General features: G+C 37.2%; 1 protein-coding gene across 3 annotated transcripts in view; it reads left to right on the top strand.

Moving 5' to 3' along the window:
- Nucleotides 1-27,719, top strand: part of UBTD2 (ubiquitin domain containing 2) — a 73,507-nt gene that overhangs the window by 27,666 nt on the left and 18,122 nt on the right. For all 3 annotated transcript variants that reach the window (XM_070739419.1, XM_070739418.1, XM_070739420.1), the window contains one exon: nt 20,071-20,307. In XM_070739419.1, the coding sequence (XP_070595520.1) occupies nt 20,071-20,307 (237 nt within the window). The remainder of the gene's footprint in view (nt 1-20,070; nt 20,308-27,719) is intronic.

Here is a 27,719-nt window from a genome sequence, read left to right as displayed (position 1 = left end):
TAAAAACCCATCTGCATCAGGGACTGTAGCTGAGCTGGGGCTGCCCCACCCAGCCATTCCAAGACCTCCTGAGGCTGGCTGAGTACTAGGGCAGTCTCCCCGGCAGGTGTTCTCCAGCAGCGTCTCAGTCCTGTCCAACACTATGATTGCTGGATTATCTGCTTGGGTTACTGCCTCCCACAGGGGCTTTGGAAGGGGATCTGCTCGTGGGGTGCAGAACATTGGACCTTGCAGACTCCGTGGTAGCTTTCTGCTTCTAAAAGCACAGTGACCACAGAGATACTGTCCCTTCCTGGTTCCCTCCACCTGTGGGAAGTTGCTTGGACCACTGGGCACGGCTGAACCCCACCCCTCTGCCTGCAACCTCCCAAAGCAACCCCAAGGTTGTTCTACTCAGTTGTCAAGAATGGTTACGGTTCTTTCTGCAAAACTGGCATGTGGTCAGCAGCATGCAGGAAAACTGGCACGACTTGACCCAGCTCACCAGCAGAGCACAACTCGTTGCCCAGCTCCAGCCAGAGCCCTGTGCCAGTGCCAGCTGCCCCAGCAAAAACCATGCAGCCGTGGGTAGCCAGCAGGTACTCTTGGAGACCCAAGCTGGGGCCGTGCTGCAGGCGGAGCTCGCCCTCATGATGCAGTCAGAGCCGTTCTGCTTCATCTAGCACTGCCGGCTCACCTGCCGGGTGGCCAGGCTCTGGGTGCAGCATGCCACCGCCAGCTGGCACCAGGACGCATAAGGGAGGATCTCCTGGGGGCACAGCTCCTGCACCGATCTCCATCTTTTCAGGGTTGAATTGAAGACCATTCTGGATGACCTCCTCTGGTGGTTTTCTATAGATGTTGAAAAGGAAAAACAAAAGATACCCCACATTGTAAGGACTGAAGGTTTAACCTCTCCTCCCCCACCAAAATCATCTGGAACTAGCTACAGAGACAAGACGAGGAAAACCATTGTATCATTGAGCATCTCACTCCCAACTCCAGATGCCTGTCTAGAAGGATAGCATGGTTGATTGTATCGAAAGGTCCAGAAATGCCAGGATGGTTGCCCTACTCCCGAGGTATCCAAATGTCATTGGCAAGTGCAACCAATGCCATGCCAGTGCTGGAACCCAGACTTGAAAAATGTCCAGATAAATCTGTCATATCCTGGGTTATATGTAGCTTGTGCCAAGTTGTGTGAGTTCCATGATGGTTTGTTCTGTCCATTTCATCCTTGATTGCAGACAACGACCCTTCTCTTTGTGATGGAGGTAGGAGTGGACAATGAAACAGACAGGTTTCATACCTGAAATAAATTACCTTGGCAGTAAACTATAGGTCTTCAGCCCTTAACGTCTTGACTAGATTTAGGCAGCAGATTCCTATAAATAACCCAGCTAGATTAAACATTTTATTGCAGACAAAAATGAAGCTGCAAACTGGGCAAATAAATTGTAGATTTTACATGTCTGTTCTTCAAACATGCCCTCTTTCTCATTCCATTCTGAAGAAATGGATGTTTTGCAAGATTTTTGATGGCCTTTGGAGGTAGTTAAGATACATTAACATAACATGTTTTCTCTATGCTGAGAATAACTGATTCCCATCCTGCCTGGCTCAGTGCTGACAACTATAATGATGTGCATAAAAGCTAAACACCACATTGACTCTAGCTTTGTATCCAATTTTAATGTAATTCAAACTTTTAAGTGTGTTATAATGGAGTGAATTTGTTTTTCTCCATATTCTTTTTAGTGCATTAGATTAATTGTAGGAATTGCTTTCATCGCAGAAGCATTTAGACTTCTCTGAAGTAGGACTATCTCTTTAAAGAGGCAGCAGTTTCAAATGGTGCCAACAGGCAGCTTTATTCTTCCCCAGGAACTACTTTTTCAGAGCAACACATTTTGTTGTTGTAAGAAAAACCCATGAAGGTGAACATGGTTTTTTCTCCAAACTTAAAATGATTTTTAAAAACATAAGGAATCGTTGATCTAAATTCCTTGTAGAGATTGTCTAAACTGATGACCAAAAACATCAAGTCTGCGGAGAGGGATGGCATACAAATCCAATAAATAATAATAATAATAATAATAATAATAATAATAATAATAATAATAATATAATAACAGATTTGTTATCATTTATGAATTTTGTAAAGAAGGACTTCCTTTTACTAAATCTCCCCATATATTTGTAATCTGATACAGTTATAATCTCATAATAGTTGATCCACATTTAGAAACTATTTAATCAAATGGGTTATTTTTCTCCTTAAACCCTAACCCTAGCCTTTGAAAGGTAACTTTGCTTGAAAAATTAAATTATTGGATCAACTTCTGTCTCTTCAAATGCCTATTACATGCCAGGAATAGGCTTGGCAGTGGTTTTATATATTTATATTTCTTTTCATATAATAGTTTAGCAAGTAGTTATAATGGGACTAATCTGTATCTTTGAAAATGTTATCGTAGCATTCAATTGTTCATAACTCTGGTATTTTTTCCTCACACATTGCGGATCTAAATAAAATAAAGTATATATTTATTCATTCCCTACTACAATCAAGATTTCTTGTAATTTCACATAGGTAATATAGCATAATACATCAAGCTAATTGCTTTGTAAAAGGAGCTGGATTTTTTTATTGATTCTCCATTAAGCAAAATAAAAAATTTCAAACCAATTTATGATAAGCCTGAGATGTTGTAAAATACTTTGTACACTTAGATAATACTTTCCAAGCCCTAAAAAAGTATATTCATTTTATTTTTAAAATAATTTCTATGCTATTCCAACTATGGTAAAAATGCCTTTATATGATGTACTATAATGTGAATTCCATTTGCAGAAAGGATATAGAAGTAATTATACTTTACAAAATTGCATTACCTGATAAAATATCTCTGAAAATTTTATCTCTTTTATGTACAGCTGTTACTATCAACCCAGTAAGATCACAGTTTCTCCGAACACAGCTAAATTTTGCTGTATTGTCTATAAAATTAAGCAGATTTTGGCTGCCATTCAACAAAGAAAGACTAAGTGACCTGCTTTAAAGATTGGGCTACTTTCACTTCATGCAATTCTTCATCTTCAAATTAGATTGCCTGCTAAATAAATACGGTTTGAAGGAGAAGATTATCCTCTGACACCTCCTCAAATAGAAAACTTCTCCATAAAGTAGATCAATGGCTGCGGTATGGGATGTTATATACCTCCCTCCTATCTTGCTCCTGTCCTTCCCATCTTTTATTTGGGCTGCTGTATTATTTTATTTTAATTTAATTTATTAGATTTGTAATGCCGCCCCTCTCCGGAGACTCAGAGCAGCTATTTTAATTTGTTAAATGATTTTAAGAAATACTAAGCATTCATTTTTTAGTTGCTTTATTCTAGAAATGCCCAACTGTACTCGATACTCTTGGTAGCAGTTATTCAGCAAGATAATTAAGACAATAAGTAGTCTAGTGGGACTGATGTAATTGCTGAAATGGGTGCTTATTTTAAGAATGTTTAGAATTTTATTTTGATACTATTTTGAAACATTAAATTGTTATTAGTTTCTTTATGTAACTTTGGCTCTGTTTTTTACAACATCCTTAACATGGTTGCAGTGTTCATACTTGGATTTATACAATATATTGAATCATCAAATGATAAAAACATAGAATGTATGTTCTTGGAGATCAGCGTAGAAATTTGCTGTAATTTGCTACCACAGTAGCCCTAATAAATCATGCAGCTTTTGCTCAAACACAAGCAGTGAAGGAAACACATCCATCTTTTAAATATGTCTCTTCCATTCTTGAGCTGTTTTTACTGTTAGGAATCTTTTTCCAATATCCAACCAAAATTTTGCTTGTAATATAAACCCATTTTTTCTTGTAAACAACTCTGCACAACTATGCCCCATTTGATGAGGGTGACAGTCTTTCAGATTCAGTTTTCATTCACACTTTTTCTGAACACACTGTTACCAAATAACAAAATCTCAAAAGAATTAAAAATATAGAGGTAAAAATCATTGGTACGCTTGTCATGGAATGACCTAAAATACCTATATTTTTTGCTTTTTCACATCATAAAATACCATTTGGGAACTTCACAAAAAGCTGCTGATGGTTAGAGCATTGGACTAAGAATGGAGAAAACCATGTTTTAGTCCAACCTCAACAGATATTCACTGGACGATTTTGGATCAGATATGCATTCTCAACTGAAGCTACCTGATATATTGTAATAGGGAAGGAGAGACAACATAATATATACTGCCTCAAGTTCCTAAATAAAAGGCAGAATATAAATCCTATCCAACATTTAAAATTCCATTTCCATTTTATAGGCACATAAAATACATAGGCAAAAAACTGAGTGAGCCTTTTATATATTTTATTATGTAAAATTCCATTCCTATCTAATAAACATTTTTGTCCTATCAGTCTGTAAATCAATGTTTTATTGGAGACTGCAATTGATTACTTGAAAATTCTAACATGACAACTATTGTTATTGTTTAAACCTTACTAATCCTTGCAAGTCCTTTAAGAAAAGGAAAACAAGAGGGGGAAAGCTTCATAATTGCTCTGAAATGTCAACTTTTGATTTGAACTATTAGCCTTTCAGTAGAAAAATCCTGCGTTATGTACCAAAACTAATATTCATTCTCTATATAATTTAATTTTTCTTCATTTTTAGTACTGTACAATACAGTATTAAGAATTTACGTTTTAAATGCATTTATAGCTTTTGATATGTTAGTAATGCAAATGCTTTAGACCGTATTTTCAAGTGGCTCATAGAGAAAAAGATAAAAATATTGTGGTAAAATCTTCATAGTCGAAGTGTAGTATATAGTCCTGATATTAAAGAATGGCATCTCATGTTGATTGGGTCTTTGTATATTTTCACAATGATGAAAATATTCTCTAACTAAATTCAATTCTGCTGATTGCATGGATTCAGCAATGAGGCTTTCTTGAAAGCAATAGGGAAGTCGTTTGCTACTTCCTTCTTCTATCATGTATTTTAAAATTTCCAGTCTAGGCTAGGAAAATGAAAAATTATGGGAAACTCTATCCAAACACCAGACAGATAATCTGTAATAAACTTTATCCAAATACTAACCATGCCTAGCCCTAACTATCAGCTAAAATTTATATCAAAATTTCTATATTTGCATAAAATAATAAGACATGATTTTGACAAATCAAGCTTTCATTAGATAAACTATTCATAAATGTACTTCTTGTACTCATCTTAAGGCTGCTACTTCTAATGCAAGCAAAACGATGTGTTCACTATATTCAGAAGAGTTATTTGGCATACTCAATGGATCACATACCAATATTGAGAACATTGCCAACGTAACCAGCAAATAATTTCTAAACTGTTTCATTTGTCATGCTGTTGAGGAAGATGCTATTGGAAGGGAAATAGTTGTATACATTAATTCACCATTTTTTCATAATATGTCAGGATTTCCTAGAATCCTACTATATTCTTAATACAATATTATTAATATTAGTAATGTATATTACCTGGAACTTGTCCCAGATAATATTGCCAGTAAACGTGCAGTTGTAATTGATCTGGGCTCTTTGAAGTTTGTCAGATCAGTTATGAGAAACCTGCTCTTCACGCAGACAGATAAATACACAATTCTATATGTATATCTAGATATGTAAGGTTGGTATATTCAGAGCCAGATTTCTGTTCCATGCAAATATTTCGGGATAGAATTTACTGTATATCAGTATTCATTTTCATAACATCCCTTAGTCATCTAAGTTAGCATTGCTATAAGAAAAAAAATACTTTATGAACTAAAGAGAATATTTCATGACTCTTTTAGAACTATTTTTACCCTCCTACATAATATTTATAAAATACTTTTCATTTTCTGTTCCCCTTTCCTATTATGATTTGATGCAACATTCTTGCATACAAATACTTTCATGCTCATGCTTCTATCTACTGAAACTACAAAGAAGGATCAGACATATTCAATAAATTGTTTAGTAGTGTAAGTTTATAATTCTGATTAATCTATAATTATTTGAAATAGATACTTTTAATCAATATTTTGTAGCTAATTTGTTTTTGTCAGGCAGAAAAGACCAGGCCACAAGTTAAGTTCCAGTTAAACTGATGTATTGCTGGTGCCTATGAATAGGAATCTAGTGAACTAAGGGTCAGCAATACTTTGGTACTCAATAAGGGTTAATGAAATTCAAGAGGGGTTGGACATAGTCTGCTTGTGGCAACATAGAGATTCTAGTCTAGGCTGATTCCTCTTTTGACTCTGCTCCCAGGGCCTGCCACTCCTTTTCTTTTAGTTTTATACAAAAAAATAATAAAGAATAAATAATTTGTTAGATTCAGGTAGCGTGCAGGCTATGATTAATTAAAAATTGAAATTTCTAACCTATTTGCTGTCATGCTGGAGTTTTATTCACAACATTGTAAACACTGTTTAGTCTGACTCCTAAAAGCATCTTGTAATAATTTATAGGAGTAGCTGCTCCATTTTAGGCTTGTAGCTGTCTTTGAGGTGTTAATAACCGAGTGTTGAACAAATGTTTTAATATAGCCCATTACACATGAGAAATGCCACAGTTTGAGACTGACTTTGCCTTTAATTCCTTTTATTAGCATAAGAAGGATGTTCCCTAAAAGCAGTCTGATATTTGAGTTGCTTACTCAATAAATTATTTTGCAATTGTACCTTCAACAAGATGCTGATCTTTTTGCATCTGTGGATGATTACCCCTTGCAGATACGCAGAGCAAGATTTGCTGTGTTTGATTACAGACTGAACAGAATGAACTACAGAAACAGTTTTGACAAATTAAGGCAATTTATATGTGACTCTTTGCTTTTAAAAATATATATAAAAAATGAGAGTTGGTAAAGGCAGGCTAGCACAGCTTCATTTTCAGAAATAATAGTCTTTGAAGTAAAGCAATTATGTTACATTGCTACAAATGTTGATTGTTTTCACATGACAGTGTGGTATAGTACTTATTGTCCTGAAGAATTATACACTTAGTAATTCCTGTTTAATTTGTTAGTTAATAATACTTCATAGAGTCATAGATTTGGAAGGGACCTGTGAGGTCATAAAATCAAATTGCTAGTACATTGTAGATTTCACTACTTCATCCTGATATATTGCTCTGTTTGAACACCTCCAAAGAGAAAAGGAGGGGGAAAACACTCTATGAGGTAATCTGTTCCATTTATTTGAGCTAGATTGCTGATTGATTGATTGATTGGGTGGTTGATTGATTGATTGATTGATTGATTGATTGATTGGATTTCTATGCTTCCCCTCTCTGAAGACTTATGCCTATCTCCCAACAACTGTTAAGATAGTTTCAGATTAAATGGATTAGAGAACAAATAAAAATGTATGATATCATCAAGAGAGTAAAAGAAAATGGGCTGGTCACATAGCAAGAAGAACTGAGGCAGGTGGACCAAGGCAGTCATAGAATGGATTCCACTTGATAAAAAACATTCACGAAACAGCCCTAAAACAATAGATCGACAACATAATCAGGGATTGGGGGCCCAAATTGGCAAAAGAAAGCTCAAGACCATATAGGATGAAAACAGAAGAGGCACTGGCACTGCTCGTTCTATTCCTCTGGCTTCCTGCTACACGGTAGTAAAACAACTTCCCCTGTGAGAGCTACGTGCCTTGTAACCTTACTTTCAGGATAACCCTCATATATACAGGGAAATTGGCATGGCTGCTTGAGAGCATCCCTGGTGGAACTGCAGCCTGGGAATCGTGCTCTGCAATCCTATTATCCATTTCTACCCATCAAGGCATTGAAGTTATATTCAGTCACATTTACAGTCGAGTTAGCCAAAATAGGTGAGTGGTGGGTGTGGGCAGGGCCAACCAGGGGTGATTTTTACCGGTTGTGCAAACTGGTTCAAATCGTCCCTATGGCCTCTCTCGAGCCGAACCGAGGTGTTCAAATTTCACCCTTGATGCGATTAATAAAAAAATAATAGAACTCAGAGGCAAAGAAACTTTTGTGGAAATAAAGGAACATATTTTGATCTCTCTCTTTCCCCATCTGATTTATACACATGGAAGACAGCCTTGAGCCTTGAGGGAAACCACACATGAGGGGCTGCAAATGCAGTATCTCCCACCTCATCAATACTGATAGAAACTGACATTGATAAGGTTGTCAATCACTGGAGTGCAGTCCTGCCGGTCCCAACTCCTTCAGCTGATCCATAAGCTGGCCCAATCATGATTGACAATTGGAAATCCACTGAGAGATCTAGGAGACAGCAAGTGCAGAGCAATCAAATAGCAGAAATGGTGGGGGGGGGGGGGATAAGCTGATCTGTGGAGTTGAGGAGCAGCCTGCATTTGTAAATGTGGGTCAACTGTCAAGCACCTGGATTTTGATCACATCTCTATGGGGAGGCAAATACTGCAATGGCTATCACTTCAAAGGCCAAGCCTAAGTACCATTTGTTCATTGCCACCATAACTTCAAACAGTTGTTGAACAAATTGTTTAGCAAGATTTACCTGCACTTTTTACGCATCTGAAAACCGTTGAAGATCAAAGACTTTTTTTTTCCTGAGCAAATACTATCTGCCTGCCACTGTAGAATAGCTGTGAGGTTTTGAGGTTTTTACATGCTTCTTCTGTGAAGATGTGAAATTCCTATAAGATGCTATGCATAAATAGCTTTATCAGACATATGAATAGAAGTACGGGAAGTCTGCAGGCTATGAAGCTCCAGATGATCAACAGGCATATTTGTGATAATAGTATATTGCTTTCCACAAAACATCAGAAGAAAACCTACTTACAGTACTAGCTATTTATAGAAATATCCTGGCCATAAGATTATCAACTTATTTTATTTTATTTTGATTTATAGATCAGAAGTTAAAAGTTTTAGAATTGTTTTTCCCCAAATAAATGTCATAGTAATGCTTATAAAAACTGAAATGAGAACTTATCTATATATCACAATTTTGTATTACATCACTGTGTGAGAGATAAGCCATTGGGTTGTTTCAACAACTTGGTATTCAGTATATGGCACAATAATTCCATGGAAGTTTGAGACAGTGGGATTTCATATTTGGTATGCATATTCTGCATAGTTTTACATTTCTGCATCTGTTTGCAAAGCAGAAGGGAAATGCAAAATACAAATATTAATTTGACATTGTAATTATTAATACATACATTTTGCAAGACCTAATTTATTTATAAATCCTCAATTGGCAGCTATTTATAAATGGAGCAGTTCAAAATGCATTAAAATATGACATCTAAAGTAGAATCTTTTCAGACATTGCGCTTTATAGCCTAAAGCTTTTTCTTTTGACTTTCAACATTACAGCTGATACAAAATGTTCTCCCATTTTATTCACTACCATCCTGAATTATAGTCAGGCTAGTCATTACAGTAGAACCTCTGGTCACATAATTCGCTCCATACCTTTGGTTGCAACCTGATTTGGTCATGACCTGAACTTAACCAAAATGAATGCAAAATAAATGCAGCGGCCACACAAGGTCACTGTTGTTTGGCGCTTACAAAAAAAATGGTGAGGAAGGGGAAACTGGCTGTGGCTGTGCAATAGGGTTGATATTCCTGGAGGGGTCTGTAATATGGTAAATGATTTAGCTTTACTAGATAAATGGTCAAAGCAATGGAAACTGCAGTTTAATGTTTCCGAATGTAAAATAATGCACTTGGGGAAAAGGAATCCTCAATCTGAGTATTGTATTGGCAGTTCTGTGTTAGCAAATACTTCAAAAGAAAAGGATTTAGGGGTAATGATTTCTGACAGTCTCAAAATGGGTGAACAGTGCAGTCAGGCGGTAGGGAAAGCAAGTAGGATGCTTGGCTGCATATCTAGAGGTATAACAAGCAGGAAGAGGGAGATTATGATCCCGCTATATAGAATGCTGGTGAGACCACATTTGGAATACTGTGTTCAGTTCTGGAGACCTCACCTACAAAAAGATATTGACAAAATTGAACGGGTCCAAAGACGGGCTACAAGAATGGTGGAAGGCCTTAAGCATAAAACGTATCAGGAAAGACTTAATGAACTCAATCTGTATAGTCTGGAGGACAGAAGGAAAAGGGGGGACATGATCGAAACATTTAAATATAAAAGGGTTAAATAAGGTTCAGGAGGGAAGTGTTTTTAATAGGAAAGTGAACACAAGACCAAGGGGACACAATCTGAAGTTAGTTGGGGGAAAGATCAAAAGCAACATGAGAAAATATTATTTTACTGAAAGAGTAGTAGATCCTTGGAACAAACTTCCAGCAGACGTGGTAGATAAATCCACAGTAACTGAATTTAAACATGCCTGGGATAAACATATATCCATCCTAAGATAAAATACAGAAAATAGTATAAGGGCAGACTAGATGGACCATGAGGTCTTTTTCTGCCGTCAGACTTCTATGTTTCTATTGCCATTTGAGTATGTGTTTGTGACCAGATTTAAACATTTTGTAAATTTTTTGGTCAAAAAACTTGATTTGGTTGTGGTCAGAAGCATTTGTGATCAGAGGTTCTACTGTATACAGCTTTTCCATACTGTACACTATAAATAATAATAATAATAATAATAATAATAATAATAATAATTTAAAAAATTATTAGATTTGTATGCCGCCCCTCTCCGTAGAATTTCATTCCAAGGGCTGGTCTAGCTATTGCTTGTACAGCACTGTTAATTGTTGAACTATATAATATTTCAAAATATCTGTTGAGGTTGCTCCTTTGATACATATCTTTAGATGGTATGTTTCTTCATCATAATGAATGGTTTCTTGCAGTCTGCAGAGGAAGCACATCTGTTTAGTGAGTATGGGGAAGTAGTATGTCCTGAGAGTCCAACTGAATGATTACAATTCAGAGATCCATTTCCAACCACCAGTGTAACTTTCATCATTGTGTAACCCTAACTCTAGAAAAAATTCATGGTGATCTTAGCAATAGCACTAACACTTATATACCGCTTCCTAGTGCTTTAGCAGTCCTCTCTAAGTTGTTTACAGAGTCCAGCATATTGCCCTCAACAATCTGGGTCCTCATTTTACCCACCCTGGATGTATGGAAGACTGAGTTAACCCTGAGCCAATGGGATTTGAACTGCAGCTAACAGTCAGTGGAAGTAGCCTGTAGTACTGCACTCTAACCATTGTGCCACCTCTGCTCTTTTAGAAACCTTGCTTAGTACTTTTCATATCGGGATTTGGCTTTCCCTTGATACAAGTGATTATTAAGATTCTGTCTCCTTTGTCCTTAATGTGTGATTGCTATATCAGTTAAATTTATGCAAAGAGGTATATGTTTTGAAGAGTTGTTGAGGCTTCTTTCATTTGGAGTAACGTAAACATTTTCCTGTTTCCCAATTTAAAGAGGAGTAAGTGGATTCAATATTGTTGGCCACCTCTTTTTTTTTTTAAAAAAATGACACAATAAGTTAACTTGTTAATCAGGATTTAACTGGGAAAAGAGGAGGGGTTGAGTAGATAGGATAGTGAGAGATGCATTTGTGCCCTGTTACAAAATCAAGTGAGCTTTATAAATTTATTTTAGCATACTGTTTTATTAGGAGAGTGGATTTATTTGGTTGATAGGCTGAATGTGATTGAAATTTTTCTTCCTGAATATCATTTGGAACAGATATAAGCGGCATCTTGCTATGTAACTATGTAGAGCAGCTATTTTAAATTTCAGCTATATTTATTAATGTGTGGAGAAACTGCAACGTGACTAGTATTTATATCTTTTAGTCTTGGCCCATCTTTACTAGGATTTTACATTACTCTTTTGAAACACAAATGCATGCAAGCTCTCATCATTAAGCAATTAGGAGAAAAGGGCAATAAGCTTGCAATATTTCATTCTCCTTATATTTCTGTGGGTGTTGCTGTATATGGGTGTAATAAAGTGTTAGCCATGTTGTAAGAGAGAAAGTTCTCTATTAGATATAACATGGCCTAAAACAAAAGATGGAAAAGCCCTATTAATAAATTCCCAAAAAATAATTTTACATGAAGCAGAAAGACAATTGTTTTAAGATAAAGAAGCCATAGCAGAAGTTCAATACTGTGAAATATGATCTTAAAATATCTTAATTTTAAATGTAGATTTTTAATAATATGGAAATGCGATTTAATAAATAGGAAATACAGTTTTGTGAAGTGAATGATGAAAATCTAAATAGAATAAAATTCTATCATTCAAGAAAAAAAACCCAGGAAAATTAAAAATTGTTGGCACCTCTGCTCAATGTTAACAAAGTATCTGTTTTGCTTTGCTTTCCTTACAGCCAGTTAAAGAATATAGTGTATGTTGGTAGTTAAAAGGATGTGTTTACTTTATTTCTTCATAAATATGACTTAAAATTTTATCTGTTCTCCACTTGTCCAAAAACTAGAGAACCAAGTTAAAAAACTGAGTCAAAAACTTTAAACTTGTTATGTCCCATATTTATTGAGGAAAATGAGCCAAAGCTATATATTAAGATGCAAAGTAGAATTTAAAAAAAATCTACAACAATCCAATCATACACCTTACTGCAATTTATTGCAACTGAAGTCATGCAGTACAAAGTAGACCAGCGATTCTTAACCTTTTGAATGAATTGAGCCAATGAGGAAGTTATCATTGCCTCCCTCCCCCAACATAATCTCTCAATCACAACATAGGAAATAATTCTTCAATTTATGCAAACACTTTTTTTGTTTTCTTTAAAATTATCATCAGGACATATTGATGCAAATAATTTATTTCCAGTCTTTCCCCATATCTCAACTGACTGAAAAATTTTGATGCTCCCATCACTTTATTCCTAAACTTTGTGATATATATATTTCATTATTATCATATTTATTCAAGAAACTTAAATGTAATAACCACTGAAAACAAAATTCAATTGCAAGAAAGTGAAATGTCCGAAACTAAAAACAATACTATTTAATGTTTGAATTACAAGTAAAATTTAAATACACAAAAAGAAATATAAAGAGCATAAGAACAAACCGCAATGCAGGAACTAAGAATTTCAAGACGGAAACTCTGAAACTAAATTAAGATTCGAGGAAAGTATATATTCATGCACACTGTAAAAAGGATTAAAAAGACACAAAGAATTTTTTTACAGAATGAAAGCAACAAAAATCATAGCAACAAACTAAATGCCTAAAACTGAAGAAAAATGTATATCTACACAAAAAGTTTACACAAAGAGCACAACAAAAAAATTGAAAACAAAATTGAAAAACCAAAATATAATATCGAACTGGAGTACAAAGGGACAGACAAAATGTTTTACAGAGCACAACAAAAATTCAAAAATGAAGCCAAAAACTCAAACTGGAAGGTGAAATCCAATGTAAGCAAATGCAACGATAAAAGCTCAGACAATAATGAAAAAAAAGCAAAAAAGAATAACATCAATGAATGAATCCAAATTTTAAATATTCCGTCGAATGTTGGCAACACTCCCTCTTCTCAGCCATATTGAGAGGCCTTTGAAATGAAAGGCACTACCGGCAAATTAAATTTTCAACTGCACTGAAACACTAGAAACGTGTGGACATTGCTAAACCTAGTTTCAACAGTTATGTTGACATTACAGCTAATGTCACAGAGGACAGCCACTCAGCATGTGATTTTCAAAAGAAACGCCCCTTCTCCATCACTGCCCATTCTGGCCAATGGTGCACCATTGTATGGGTAGAGGCTGCTGTGCAACACGCATGAAGATTAGTGATACGTATTCATATATGTATGGAGTTCTCTACTGAAGAACATTAGGAACATTTGAAAACATAATTCAATCCACTAGTAGTGAATGATCTGATGTTTTTGTACTTCAGATATATAGTGATTCACTGTACAAAAAAGTTTCAAAAGAACCCCCCAAACGTCTTGCCTCCATATTGCCCCTTTTTGGTCCTTTGCCCCCATGTCACCTCTTTTGTTCCATCACCCCCCTGAAAAATGAAATTGCCCCCTAGGAGCGATATCACCCAATTTAAGAACCACTGATGTAGACAATGAATATATATAATAGAGCAATAGGAGTACGTACTGTACTATGGTTTTCAAAAAAAATTTGGAAGGTTGGAGGGATTGCTATTTCAAAAACAATGTACTCCATATGAGCGGTGTTAGAGATTTAATCAAATGCATAATGAAAATGGATACATTATTTATTTCTAAATTGTTTTAACAGTACCATTAAATGATGTATTCTTACTTGATCTATTACTGATAAAGAGATGAAATTTGAATAATTTAGTGAAGATAAACAAAAACCAGTTATTAAAAAAAGGGTTTACCTGTAATTGTAGTATTTAATAGCTTTATAAACGTGCAAAATAATCTTTGCGACATGATAGATATCTGTTGAGAATGTAAGAGCAAGTGCTGAAAATTTTAACAAGGTTGGAGTAGCCCATTCATAATTTCTATAATACTTGTATTCTTTGAGTTTATCTTCAGAAAGGAGATTGCCTGTTTAGTAGAATGTGGGAATGACCTTGGGGAAAGAGGGGAAGTGATGCTGCCAAGGAAATAATCAGACAAGAAAAGCAGGAGCCCCAAATGACTTAATGGCCAAAGAAAGAAATTTGGAAAGGTTTCACCCAAAAGTATCAAGCAGTTAAAAGTGGTGGTGGGAATTTTTGTAGTTTCAAACTTGCCAGATTCTGATAACAGAGCCTTACAATAAATTAAATTTAACTCATCTACTTGTGTATCCTTGCATCTATTTATTGAAGCACATGCTTTCTGAAGCTAACACTGAATGTTTCAAGGAAGCAGTTTTCTGTAAATGTTAGCTTCATTTAAATTTCAAAATATACCTTATTTGATTTCAAACTGAACAGAATATATTTAAATTTGAAATGTTTTTAAAAGTATAGTAATTCTGAAAGAAGAAATGCAAAATAAAGTACAGGATTTTCTTGTAGAAGAAAACCAGAGAAAAATACTAGCATTGATCTACTTGCTCCAACAAGAAAGTGTAGAACGGCATTTTAGCGGAAATGTTTTATACTTTGCTGGTTTGCCTTCAGTATTTCATAGAATGCCTAGGAAATGTGTGAAATATTAAGCATTTTATGCTTTGATGTCCCATTTTTGGCATTATTTATATTTCCTAAGCATTCTATAAAATGCTTAATTTCACACATTGACAGAAACAATGTATATCAGTCTCTTCATGTTTAGGTGTAATTGATTCTTCTCCACATTTTGTGTTTTTACACACATCAACAGAGTCTAATGTAACTGTTAATAAAGCAGCTCTCAAAGAACTGTTTTTAATCACCGCCATTTGTCTTTACAAGTTATTAAAAAGACATTATTCATCCTGCTCAGGCAGGGGGTTGGACTTGATGACCTACATGGTCCCTTTCAACACTAACAATAAATGAAAAAATAAAAAAAATAATTAAACACAGAAACAGTGTTAAACTTTTTTACTGTATGACTTAAGTAAAAATAAGGACACGAGACAGCATTTATTCTGTTAAAGCTGATTACATGCTTCAGGTTATTGTGTAATGTATACAGAAGACATCAATCACAATTACTGTTTCTATATAAACATCCACTATAGTCAAGGTCTTTTCCATGAAAATACATTGAATTAGTGATAATATCTAAGCCATCAATGTTGCCTAATTTCATAATGGGAACATTCACAGTTAAGAATAGGAAAGATAGTGTAAGAAATTTTAGTCTCTAACAACCTCCCCCCATCCCATCCCAAATCTTTCATATATGTCATGCAGATCAGCTTTGACAAGTTATGAAAGCAAAGTAGTGACTTAATTTGTCATATTCTGGGATAATCAAATGAGCCATTAGTTCTAAACTTGCCATCCATTCTCTTTTCATAAAGGATTGAGCTCTGTTTGATAAACAGCTTGGCTATATCTTCTACCCAGGTTCTATATTAAAAAGAAATTATATCCTTTCAGATTGTCTGAAATTTTCCCAACCTTTGCAACTGAAGGTTATCAGAGCTTCATGTGAGTCATGATATATTAAGAGCATTTGAGTGAAAAAGTAACACTAAAGTTTGATGCTCATTTCATTTCATTTATAAAAAAAGTCATCCAATGTGCAGTGTGTTAGCATGACAAAGAAATCCACACACCATCACCACCCCTCCAGCCAAATCAGTCCGTTAAAGAGAACATGAAGGCTAACTCTGTGAATATTTCATTTAAAAATGAAATTGATTTAGACACTCTTGCCCTGTATGCCTCTCAGAACTCTGTCTTCATCACAATAAAGTTTATTTATTTATTCAATTTCTATGCCACCCAACTCCCTAGGGCAGTGATGGCAAACCTTTTTTTCCTTGGGTGCTGAGAGAGCATGTGCGCGCGCTATGCCCACACCCATAATTCAATGCCCGGGGAAGGCGAAAACCACTTCCCCAATTCCTCCGGAGGCCCTCTGGGGGCCAGAAACGGCCTATTTCCCAAATTCTGGTGGGCACAGTAGGCTCATGTTTTACCCTCCCCAGACTCCAAAGGCTTCCCTAAAAGCCGTGAGTGGATAAAAACACCCTTCCCCATCCCTCCGCAGGCTCTCAGGAAGCCAAAAATGCCCTCCTAGAGCCTCTGTGAGAGCCAAAGATCAGCTGGCCAGTACACACATGCATGTTGGAGCTGAGCTAGAGCAATGGCTTGTGTGCCAGCAGATATGACTCTGTGCCACCTGCGGCACCTGTGCCATAGGTTCGCCATCACTGTCCTAGGGACTCTAGTTGGTTCACAACAGGCATATAAAACAACAACAGTAATACAAACCTCTAGAAACCATTTAAAAACTACACTTAAAACAGTAAAACCCCTGCATACCATTCATGGCGAGATCTCACTAGTTACCCCCATAAGATCAATGGCCTTGGGCCTGTCGGAAAAGCCAGGTCTTTACAGATTTCCGAAAGGCCAATAGGGTAGGAGTGGTCCAGATCTCAGGAGGTAACTGGTTCCAGAGAGCCAGGGCAGCCACAGAGAAAGCCCACGGACCCGCCAGCCAACCCTGTGACCAACCCTGTGGGCCCTTACCGGTCACTGGGAGCTATGTGGTAGAAGGCGGTCTTGAAGATAGTCTGGCCCTAAGCCATGTAAGACTTTAAAGGTAATGACCAACACCTTGAATTGCATTCAGAGACCAATTGGGAGCAAGTGCAGTTTGCGGAGGATTGGTGTTATGTGGGTGTACCTAGGTTCACCCACAACAACTCACGTAGCTTCATTCTCATAAAATTCTCCTCATAAAGATTGTACAGACACTTATCTCATTCTTTAAAAATAAAGATCTCTGTAAAACAGTTACAAAATCATTTCTGAAGTTTGATCAGTATCTAATCAGGGACAGTAGTGAACCTTCCCAAGATTAGCTCTGCTATACAAAATCGCTCAAAGATCATAACATAAAACAACATCTGGGACCTGCAGACATGTCCTATTTGGCCAAAGTCAGCTTTAAAGATTCCATTACCAAAAAGACATCAAGTAATGATGTTGATGGGAGGCTAACAAGCCAGAAATCACTAAGAAGAATACTAATGCTTGTTTCAAGTATGCCAGAAAGTGAACCTTACGCTCAAGTATGCCAGAAAGTAACCCTTCCAAACAAAAGAGGAACTATTGAGCTACATGAATATAATTATGTCTGATGGGAGCACAAACATTGCATTCCACCATATAAACCTCATCCCAGCTGTTAAGCACGAAGTGATATTATCATGACTTGGAGGAGTTTTGCTTCTCAAGGCCTTTAGCATTTGCCATTATTGAAGGAAGCATAAAACTTCACTTTGGTTCAGAAAATTCCACTGGAGAACAAACGAACAAAGTCTGAAATGTGATGGTTAATGCATTGCTTTAGAATGGTCAAATGAAAGTCCAGACATAAATATCACAAAAAATATTTTGGCAGAACCTGAACAAGCATTTTATGTTTTAAATGTCTCTAGTGTTAATTAAATTGAAGCTGTTTGTCATGAAGGAATGGGCCAGAATTGCTTCGCAGTATTGTAATGTGAGAGACTGATTGCAAATTACAGGAAGTATTTGTTTGTGGCAGCTGAAGAAGGTACAACCTGTTAGTTATTGAATATAAAGGAACATTTTCACACTGGTAATCGCATGTTGGATATTTTTTGTTTATGAAATTTATGAAGCAAACACTACATTTCAACAGGACCTGATAAATCTGACGATCTGATAAATTTTAGTAGTTGTTCTATACCTGTAATGGCGAACCAATGGCACACGTGCCACAGGTGGCACACGGAGCCATATCGGAGGGCATGCGAGGTGTTGCCCTGTGTCAGTTGCAGCACACATGCACACGCTAGCCAGCTGATTTTCGACCTTGGGGAAGGCCGTTTTGTCTTCTCAAATTTTTCTGAAGCCCCAGAGTGGAAAAAACCGCCCAACGGGCAAACCAGAAGTTTGGAAAAATTGACTTCCGGTTTGCCCTTGTGTTGTTTTTTGCAGTACGGGGCTTTAGGAAGCCTTCCTGAAGCTTCTGGAGTGCAAAAAACAGCACAACAGGCAAAACGGAAGTTCATTTTCCCGAACTTCTGGTATGCCCATTTAGCCATTTTTCACCGTCTCAGTTTTGAGTGAGGCCTGTGTGCATGCGCGGGAATGGGGGGAGCATTGTGCGCAGGCCAGTGTAGGGGGGGTTGTACATGCGTGGAGGGAGGAAATGGGGGTGGGCATATATGTGTGTGCTAGTACTAGCACACACACCCTTTTGGCACGGGAACCCAAGAAGGTTTGCCATCACTGATCTATACAATTGCTAAGTGGACACTGTTCCAGATAAGAATGCAGTGTGCTTCAGGGTTTGAAGGAGACCCTGAAAGATCCAGCCCAGGTCACACACAAGTAGAGGGTGTGCTGTGGACAAGTCTCTCTACTCTCATGCTGAAAATCCTCCCAGGTGAACTTCCCTGGGGCAATCTCTGCTCCTTAGTTTAAGTTCACTGCTCTCTGGCACGAAAAATTGTCCCTGGCGAAATCAGGACAAAATCATATTTTCAGCACCTCGGGGAATGGGGAAACCCAGCTCAGGCAACCATCTCTCTGGTCTGCAGACTGAAAGTTCTTCCTTCCAAAATCCATCCAGAAAGTATTGATTTTCCAGGGAAGCCAGCAAATATTACACACAACAATCAAATATTGAGGGATATTTGGCAACTAGTTGTAAGTGTGAATGTCATCCTAAGAGGTGTGTATGATGTTTTCAATGGGCCAGAAACACTTTATGGGCCATAAACTTCCTTTCCCAAGGGTATTGTTAATTCAAACAGTGAATGTCTACTTAATTAAGTAAATAGTCATAATTTGAGAACTGTACAGAAATGCAAAGAATCTGAAAGTGGGCGAATATTTCTTTTCATAGAACTGTTGCCTTCTCTCTTCATGTAGGGAGAGAATCTGAGGAATATGTTTCTGATTTTTTTAAGAAGAGAGAACAATATTTCTGTGGATGAATGTATTGAAAGTGCTTTATATTAAGAGGTACTTATTAGCTTTTAATAAACAGCAGTTCCAGGTTTGGTGGCACATAGTCTACAGAGGTTTATTTCAGTTCAAAACAAATTGGCCTCTGTAAAGCAGGATAAGAAATTACAAATTGGAAGTGAGAGATTGAAATAACAAAAATAGGTAGCTTTTCCATGTTATTCAAGATATTAAAAAATCCTTCGAGAACAACTTACAAATATTATTTTTGGAATATGATTTGGGAAGTAATAAGTATTAAGAAGTAAAATAAGTTATACCTTTTTGTTTTATTTATTTTATTTGATAAAACAAAATAACTTTATTTTGGTAATAACTTTATAGGCAAATGAAGGGACCATCTAGCACAATACTAGATAAATAATTGAAATGAATATTACGTACAATAGCTGTGTAAGCGATGGCCAAAAACTGTCAAAAGCTGTTGGTTGAATGTGAACATTCTGCCCATGAGAAGACAGGAGAGTTTACTTCCTTTTTTCTTTTCATACAGTTGCCCTTGGCCGTAATCAGCCCCTGAAAAAGGAGAAACCAAAATGGAAAAGTGATTACCCCATGACGGATGGACAGCTACGCAGCAAGAGAGATGAATTTTGGGACACAGCACCTGCTTTTGAAGGCCGCAAGGAAATCTGGGATGCCTTGAAGGCTGCATCACATGCATTTGAGAACAATGATCATGAACTGGCACAAGCAATCATTGATGGTGCAAATATAACTTTACCACATGGTAAGAATATTCCTAATGGATGTAGTTTAGCATTTGTGAACAGAAAAGCATTGGGCGTGTCTTAGAGTAGTAGATCCTTGGAACAAACTTCCAGCAGACATGGTAGATAAATCCACAGTAACTGAATGCCTGGGATAAACATATATCCATCCTAAGATAAAATACAGAAAATAGTATAAGGGCAGACTAGATGGACCATGAGGTCTTTTTCTGCCGTCAGACTTCTATGTTTCTATGTTTCTATGCTTCCTTCTTTGGCCTCCCAGACCACACTGACTTAACTGAAACAACATAAACCCTGAAAAATGTTATTTGACATTAGCTTCTTTTCCGTGCATATTATTAAAATTTACTATAAGGGTCATTTTTTCCCTAGCTTTGAAAGATTATTGGGTTAATATGTTGTTCAATGGATATAGTTCTGAACTTTTCCAATTTTGCTTTTTTAGGGAGGAGGGAATGAGGGAGTTTGCAGTGTGCTATGACATGTTTTCATACTTAGCCATCTGCCTGTCAACTGAAAGTCACTTAAATGGGTTTGGGGTCCTCTGTCTAAGGTATAGGTGATTGAAAGTTGGTCAGAATAATGAAATCTGAATCTGGTATAGATGAGTGGGTGGGTGAGTGGGTGGGTGGGTGGATGGATGGATGGATGGATGGATGGATGGATGGATGGATGATTGGTTGACTGGCTGACTGAGTGACGGATGAGTCTGAATTTTAGAAGTAAGCAAAGGAGTAAGATTTTTTGAAACATTATAAACCCGTTAATGCAAGTCCAGCTGGGTATAAATGCCTCTTTATAATTCACATATTTTCGTAAGATCGTAAGAAAAGCTTTCCTGTCCTTCTGTTCCAAACAATGGCAAGGTTTAACAATGAATCTTGGTCATTGGATAATGGTGTAATTTGCAGTATTATCCTCCATGAAATTTGTCTAATCAAACTCTTCCAGTTTTGTTAAACTTTTTCATCCCTTCTCCCTGGGAAAAAAGATATTTATATGAGCACATGTTTAACAGGCTGAAATACAGGGTGAAGATTAAAGAATCTAGTAAAGTATAAATATTTTATAGGGTTCTTCAGTCCATATTCTCAGGCAGTAACTGCAAAATATACTAGGAAGGAATTGTTTACTTTGTTTTTCCCTTCCTCCCTCTCACCTTTTTAATGAGCATGTTTTGCACTGTTTTTATTTATTGACAATTCTGAACAAGAACACTAAAATCTTGCAAGATTGTCACAAGATATTTTGTATTTTGTTATGTTTTGTTTTGATTATTTGCACCTGTAGTTCCTTTGCAAACCAGCAGTGGTCACCCTGTGATTTAACTACATAACTGCTTTTCACAAAAACTTTCCAAAACAATTTACTCAGGGACAAACTGTATCATAAAGGTGTTTACAGTTTGCAGTGGGAGCAGATTTTCTTATGTAGATCTTCCATTCTTAAGGAGTTATTTCCCCTTATCTTCCAACTGCTTAATTGTTAGATTCCGTCTTGTGGAGACCTTGGGTAACATCATCAGTGACAAGAGCATCAGAACAAGATTTTTTCTTGCTTGGGGACTTCCTGATAAGTCCCAAAGAGTATCTCCTTTTAAACATACCTTTGGGGTGTGATTTGGTCAGAAGAAAAGGCTGCTTGTGTTGCCAATTCTTCTCTAGTCCCACAGATGAGATGCTTTACTTCTTTAGACATTGTGGGAATTCTGCTTTGGGGTATTCAAAAATGAATTTTTTAATTTCTTGTTATTTAACCCTCACTGTGATATAAAACATTTAAGTTTTTTTCTGAAATTGGAAAGCTGTTTTTACCATCGTGCCCTGCATTTCAAGTAAAAATACCTCATTTTTACAGATTCTAGTAATGTGTCATTAAACCACAGAAGTATCGTAGTATAATTTATTAGATTTATCTGGCAATCAGACATTCGTCAGTGAAATTCCAAATGCTTTGTACATAAGTAAATATATATGTTTGCAAGAATGTTGGCAGGTGGAGTATGCAGAATAAGACAGTGTATTTCGGTGGTGTCTTTCTCCTTCCCTAGGCTCCAAGGGAAAGTCACCTTGGAGGGAATGTGCTTTTCGAATCTCGTATTGAACTTGTGTTTCATCCGCTTGAACTCAATCCATTTATCTGGTCAATAAATTTGTGGGGGCCCGGGTTTTAGACTGCTAGTTTTAAATCCGGATCAGCTTGTAATAAGGCTTGTCGTATTGCTGGCTTGATTCTTGAAGAATCCTTACCTTCTCCACAGAAAGGCAGGACCTACTAGATCAATCCTACCCCCCAGCAACTGATAGATTCAGGTGGGTTTCAAAAGGAGCTGGGTATTAAATGTGAAGATCTGCTGTGCAACCCTGCCAAATCCTTAGTTGTCACCTGGAATAGGGATTGGGGCTTTGAACAGGATTGCACCCATACCCATGGACATACAGAGGAATTGAGAGATATGAAGTGGAGGAAATTACATCTAGAGCACCACTAGCAGAAGAGGAAAAACATACTTGCCCAAATACAGGTAACTCAGAGGGTAAAGCCTGAATACTTTTCCACACTAATTGTGTCTGCTGGTAATAATCACTTTCTTTAAAGTGACCTGTTTCCTTCCAGGGAAGAATGATATCTTGTGAATTATGCAGTGTCATCACCTCCCTTTCACAATGCCTTGAGTCTCTTAAGAGCTGGATGGGAACAACAGTCTGAAAACAAGTTTGGGGTCAGTTAATTTAACAGTCAGTGGCTCAGAGTTTGGGGTTTTGGGTCCATGAAGAATTGCTATCTTTGGTTTTGAATGAGGTTGCTATGCCCAGAGGGACCAGTGCACAATCCTTGTTCATCAAAAAAAAAAAGAAATAAAAAAGTGTAGGGTGTGGACCAATTACGCCCTTCCCTGGACCAGCAGATCATGCATGACTATACCTTAGTGCAGTGATGCGAACCTTTTTTTCCTTGGGTGGCGAAAGAGCGTGTGCCCGTGGTATCACGCATGCATGAGTGCCCACACCATAATTCAATGCTTGGAGAGGGGAAAAAACAGCTCCCTCCACCCTTCCAGAGGCCCTCTGGAGGCTGGAAATGGCCTGTTTCCCAATTTCTGGCGGGCCCAGTAGGCTCGTGTTTCTTCCTCCCTAGGCTCCAAAGGCTTCCCTATTGCTGGGAGAAGGTAAAAATGTCCTCCCCCGTCCCCCCAGAAGCTCTCTGGAAGCCAGAAACGCCCTTCCAGAGCCTCTGTGTGAGCTAAAAATCAGCTGGCCAGCACACACATGCATGTTGGAGTTGAGAGTTACGGCAACAGCTCACATGTCAGCAGATATGGCTCCACGTGCCACCTGTGGCACCCATGCCATAGGTTCGCCATCATTGCCTTAGTGTCTCGACCACTGTAATATGCTCTATATGGGATTGCATTTGAAAAGTATTCAGAAACTTCAGTTGGTTCAAAATACAGGGGCTGCATGGTTTTGTGTAAATCTACATTTGCACATGTGGCACAGCTGTTATGGGAGCTGCATTGAATGCTGATTTGCTTCCACATCCAATTCATGGTGGTGGTCATTAATTTTAAAGCCCCAGATGGCTTGTGGCAAGGTTATTTGAAAGGCTGTCTATTCCCAGTTACCTCTCTCCAATTCACCAGATCAGAGAGGCGGGGTATGTTATGTGTCTTCCCCACCCCTCATTAAAGAGATCTATTTAGTGGGGCCAAAAATGAGGGTTTCCATGGTGGCTCCCTTCCCTTCATATTTTCCAAACTCCGTGAAGGCATGGTTTTGCCAGCAGGCCTGGGAATCTTGTTTGAATATGTGTGGGGGGGGGGGAGGGGGGGTTTACAGGTATATTGTATATATAAATACATACATTTGTGTGTGTTTATTTTTGTGTATGCATGGATGCATGTATGTATGTATAATTTTTTTTTTAAATCTGGATTTAGTTACTTTTATTAGTAGAGATAGTAAGAATGCTCTTCTTCTTTTACTTACCAAACAAATAAGACAACAGAACTTTCTTAAAGAAAATTGCAGCAATTCAGTGAATTGCCTCTCAGAACTTACAAAAATTTTATTTAAAAAGCATTCTTTAACTTGTACATCTCACCAATTGTGCAGTTATCTTTCAAGGTACACTATATTATGCAAAGGGTGGAAAACGAGTAAGAAATAGTAATAGAAAAGAATTAAAGACATGAAAATAAAAGAAAACATAGCTAAATCTAATTTACCACATTAATAACTATTTTTGCAAACTATGCTTGCTTCTACTATAACCATATATACTGCCTGCTCCTCTGTCAGTTTTTCACCTCTTTCTCTTTGAAGACCATGCCAACTACTATATTTTATGGAGTATAAGACACGCGTGATTATAAGACAAACCTTAGTTATGGGGGAGGAAAACAAGGGGGGGGGGATTCTTCCTCTGCCTGCCAGCAATTTTCCTCCCAGCAAACAGGCAACAGTATAGATAATATACACTGTTTGCTGTGTTTTTCTGTGCATGTGTGCCTGATCCATAGAAGATTGCAAAGAATTGGAGAAATGTACATTATGGCAATATATTAATGCCAGAAGGTTTTCTTAAATGTAGTCACACTAGCTTCTCCCAATTATTTTAATAGATCTACTCCAAACATGACTAAGTCAGGATTTAACTCAGCTGTGTTATCTTAATACTAAAACAGGACACCCAACTTTTCACCCTCTTTTGGGGGGTAAAAAGCTATCTTATACTCCAAAAATATGCTACATTTAAGTAAAAATTTCCATTTATCATACCTTTTTCTTAAAACAGCAACTACAATAGACTTTCTTTTTCACATTTATGCATTTGTCAGTGTCACGTTGAATATAAAGTATCTGATTTGCATGCCTCCTGCCTGGTGCAAAACTCCACTACAGTTTTTTGGCTCAAATTACTCCTACCACAGATCAGAATTCTGCCAAGCATCTTCCAAGACAGTTAACAATCTTATTCCCCTGGTTTGTTTGTTTGGGTTGTTTTGTTTTGGGGTTGGGTTTTTGTTTTTTGCATTCATTCTCCCTACCATTTTTTTTGTGTGTGTAGGAGAACACAAAATTATCATGTATAGATTTAGTCTTCACAGTTGTGCTAATCAAATTACATTGGCATTCCTAAAGTTAACTAGATACTTTTTAAAATATTTAAAACATTCTCAAAACCTAAAATCTTCACCATTTCTTTAGACTTTACTATATATAGCATTAGTTTTATTCTGTTCATGCATTATCACTTCAGTTTCATCCCAATTCGTTTAATCACATCTATTTTTAATTATTTTTGCTCTGCAAAAAGACATGTTCATCCCTTTTGTCCCATTTTCTTATTATGTTCTTATTTTCATCAAAATTCAGCAAAACCTGCATTTTTGCTTTTTTAATATTAAATGTTTCTTTTTGATTACATTTGATTACATAATTAGCTTTTGTCCCTTTGTACGCATTGTGCAGTATTTTTCTGTCATCATTAGTTATATTAAATATTTCCATATCTGCATTATTTTTCTCAACCACAGCCTTTTTCACTGGAGAGTAATTTACATGTATCACCAATTTATGTATTTCTGCTTTCACATATGCCTACAGTCTAAATGATACCAATTTATATTTTCTGGGATAAAGTTTAGCACTTTCATTCATAATTGACCTTATATCTTCACTTGTGTACATGTACTTATCAGCTCTTTTTCACATGATCAATCATTTACACCTACCATCTTGTGTTTCATTTTCATAACAGCATTTTATTTCATTTGTTAATTCATGCTATTTACCTTCCACTCCTTTTATATTCAGAATTGCATACTTCCATAAGCCATTCTAATCCCAGACACGTCCACATTTATTGTCTTCACTGGGGACGTTCATGGGATGTAGAGAGTGAGAGTCTCCAACTCTTAAATTATATATATCCTCTTTTGAAGAATTGTGCCTAAAGCTAATTATTTATGAAACTTTATCTTGGTTTGTTCAGAGGGAAGGCTAAAAGAAATAGAAAGTTTACATCTTTAAAGCCCTCATGTCTTGGGAAAGAGTCATATGAGGGATTGTCTGGTCCCAATCCACTGGAGCAGGAAGGCAAGGAATGTTACAGGTCCCATCACTTAAGAAAGTACATCTGGAAGGACCCAGAAGCAGGTCCTTCTCCATGGTGACTCCTCCCTTTGGAAGCTACTATCAACAAACAATTGAACATTGAAAATCAGTAACAAGTGGGACAGTTCTAAATGAAGTTTCAACAACCTGGCCACTGGTTTAATGTAGAACAACAAGTTGTATGGTTAGGAATTTTTCAAGAAGAATAGAAGATAGTGATTCCTCGTGGATATTCATAGAACTGCTTAAGAAGAAAATGGAATGTAAATATCTCCAAACATAAGTTATAATAAATGACTCATTGGTATTCATTCCTGACTGTCATGGATTCTGAAGACAAAACATTATTCTGGAAACTGGTAAATGCAAATTTGGGCGAAGCTAAGAACATCCTAAAGATTAGAGTATCCAAAGAGGAAAGGGAGAACCGTTATACTAGGTAATTTGCTCCCTGCCTCACTTCTATTAATTTGCTAATTAATCTAATTCCTAATGGTGCTCCATGCTTCTCCCACTCCCACCCTCCAACCCAAAAGAAATCAAATCTCTGGTCCTGGTATTGCCATTAGGCAAAGCCCCTGAAAAAGACTACCGTATATACTCGAGTATACGCCGAGTTTTTCAGCCCAAAAAATGGGCTGAAAAACACAACTTCGGCTTATACTCGGGTCATTGACAAAGTCACCACAAGAGGGCGCCATTGCTTGAGCCAGAGCGAGGAGGCACCAGCTTTTTTCCCCTCTCGCACACCGTAGGAGCTGTGGGAGGGGTGGGGCTGGTGCCTCCTCTCCCTGGCTCAAGCAAAGGAGCCAGCCAAGTGCTCCAACTGAGAGGGGGAAAAAGCAATGGGAAGCCGGTGAGGTCATGTGTGTGTGTGTGTGTGTGTGTGTATGCCCCCTCTCCCCCCCACCGTGAAAAAAGCCAGCTACCTCTTTGAAGGAGTGGGTGTGTGGCCAAAGTGCCTCCTTTTTTCCCTTGCTGAAACCGGGAGGCTTTTTTTTTTTACTCCCTGTGTGTATTTGTCAACAGGTTTACCCTAACTATTCCTTGCTCTCTCTGCATTGCCCTTAGTTGGATTAAAAAGGCCCCCTGCTGTCAGATTCTCCTCCCCCTTCTTTGAAAGGATTTAAACTGTTTAAAAAATGGTATTTTGTGGTAGTTGCTGTCCTTGCTTGGATAGGAACTAATAAGGCAAGAGCTAGACAGGGATTCCTAAAGTGTGTTTGTGGATCTTTAAAAGTTGCCTTTTATAAAGTGGGTTTGAGAGCAAGTTTCAATTAACAAGTATG

This window comes from Erythrolamprus reginae, chromosome 2, assembly GCF_031021105.1.
Source record: "Erythrolamprus reginae isolate rEryReg1 chromosome 2, rEryReg1.hap1, whole genome shotgun sequence".
NCBI lineage: Eukaryota > Metazoa > Chordata > Lepidosauria > Squamata > Dipsadidae > Erythrolamprus > Erythrolamprus reginae.
Note: the sequence above shows the minus strand (reverse complement) of the source record. Positions and strands in the feature narration are given on the sequence as shown.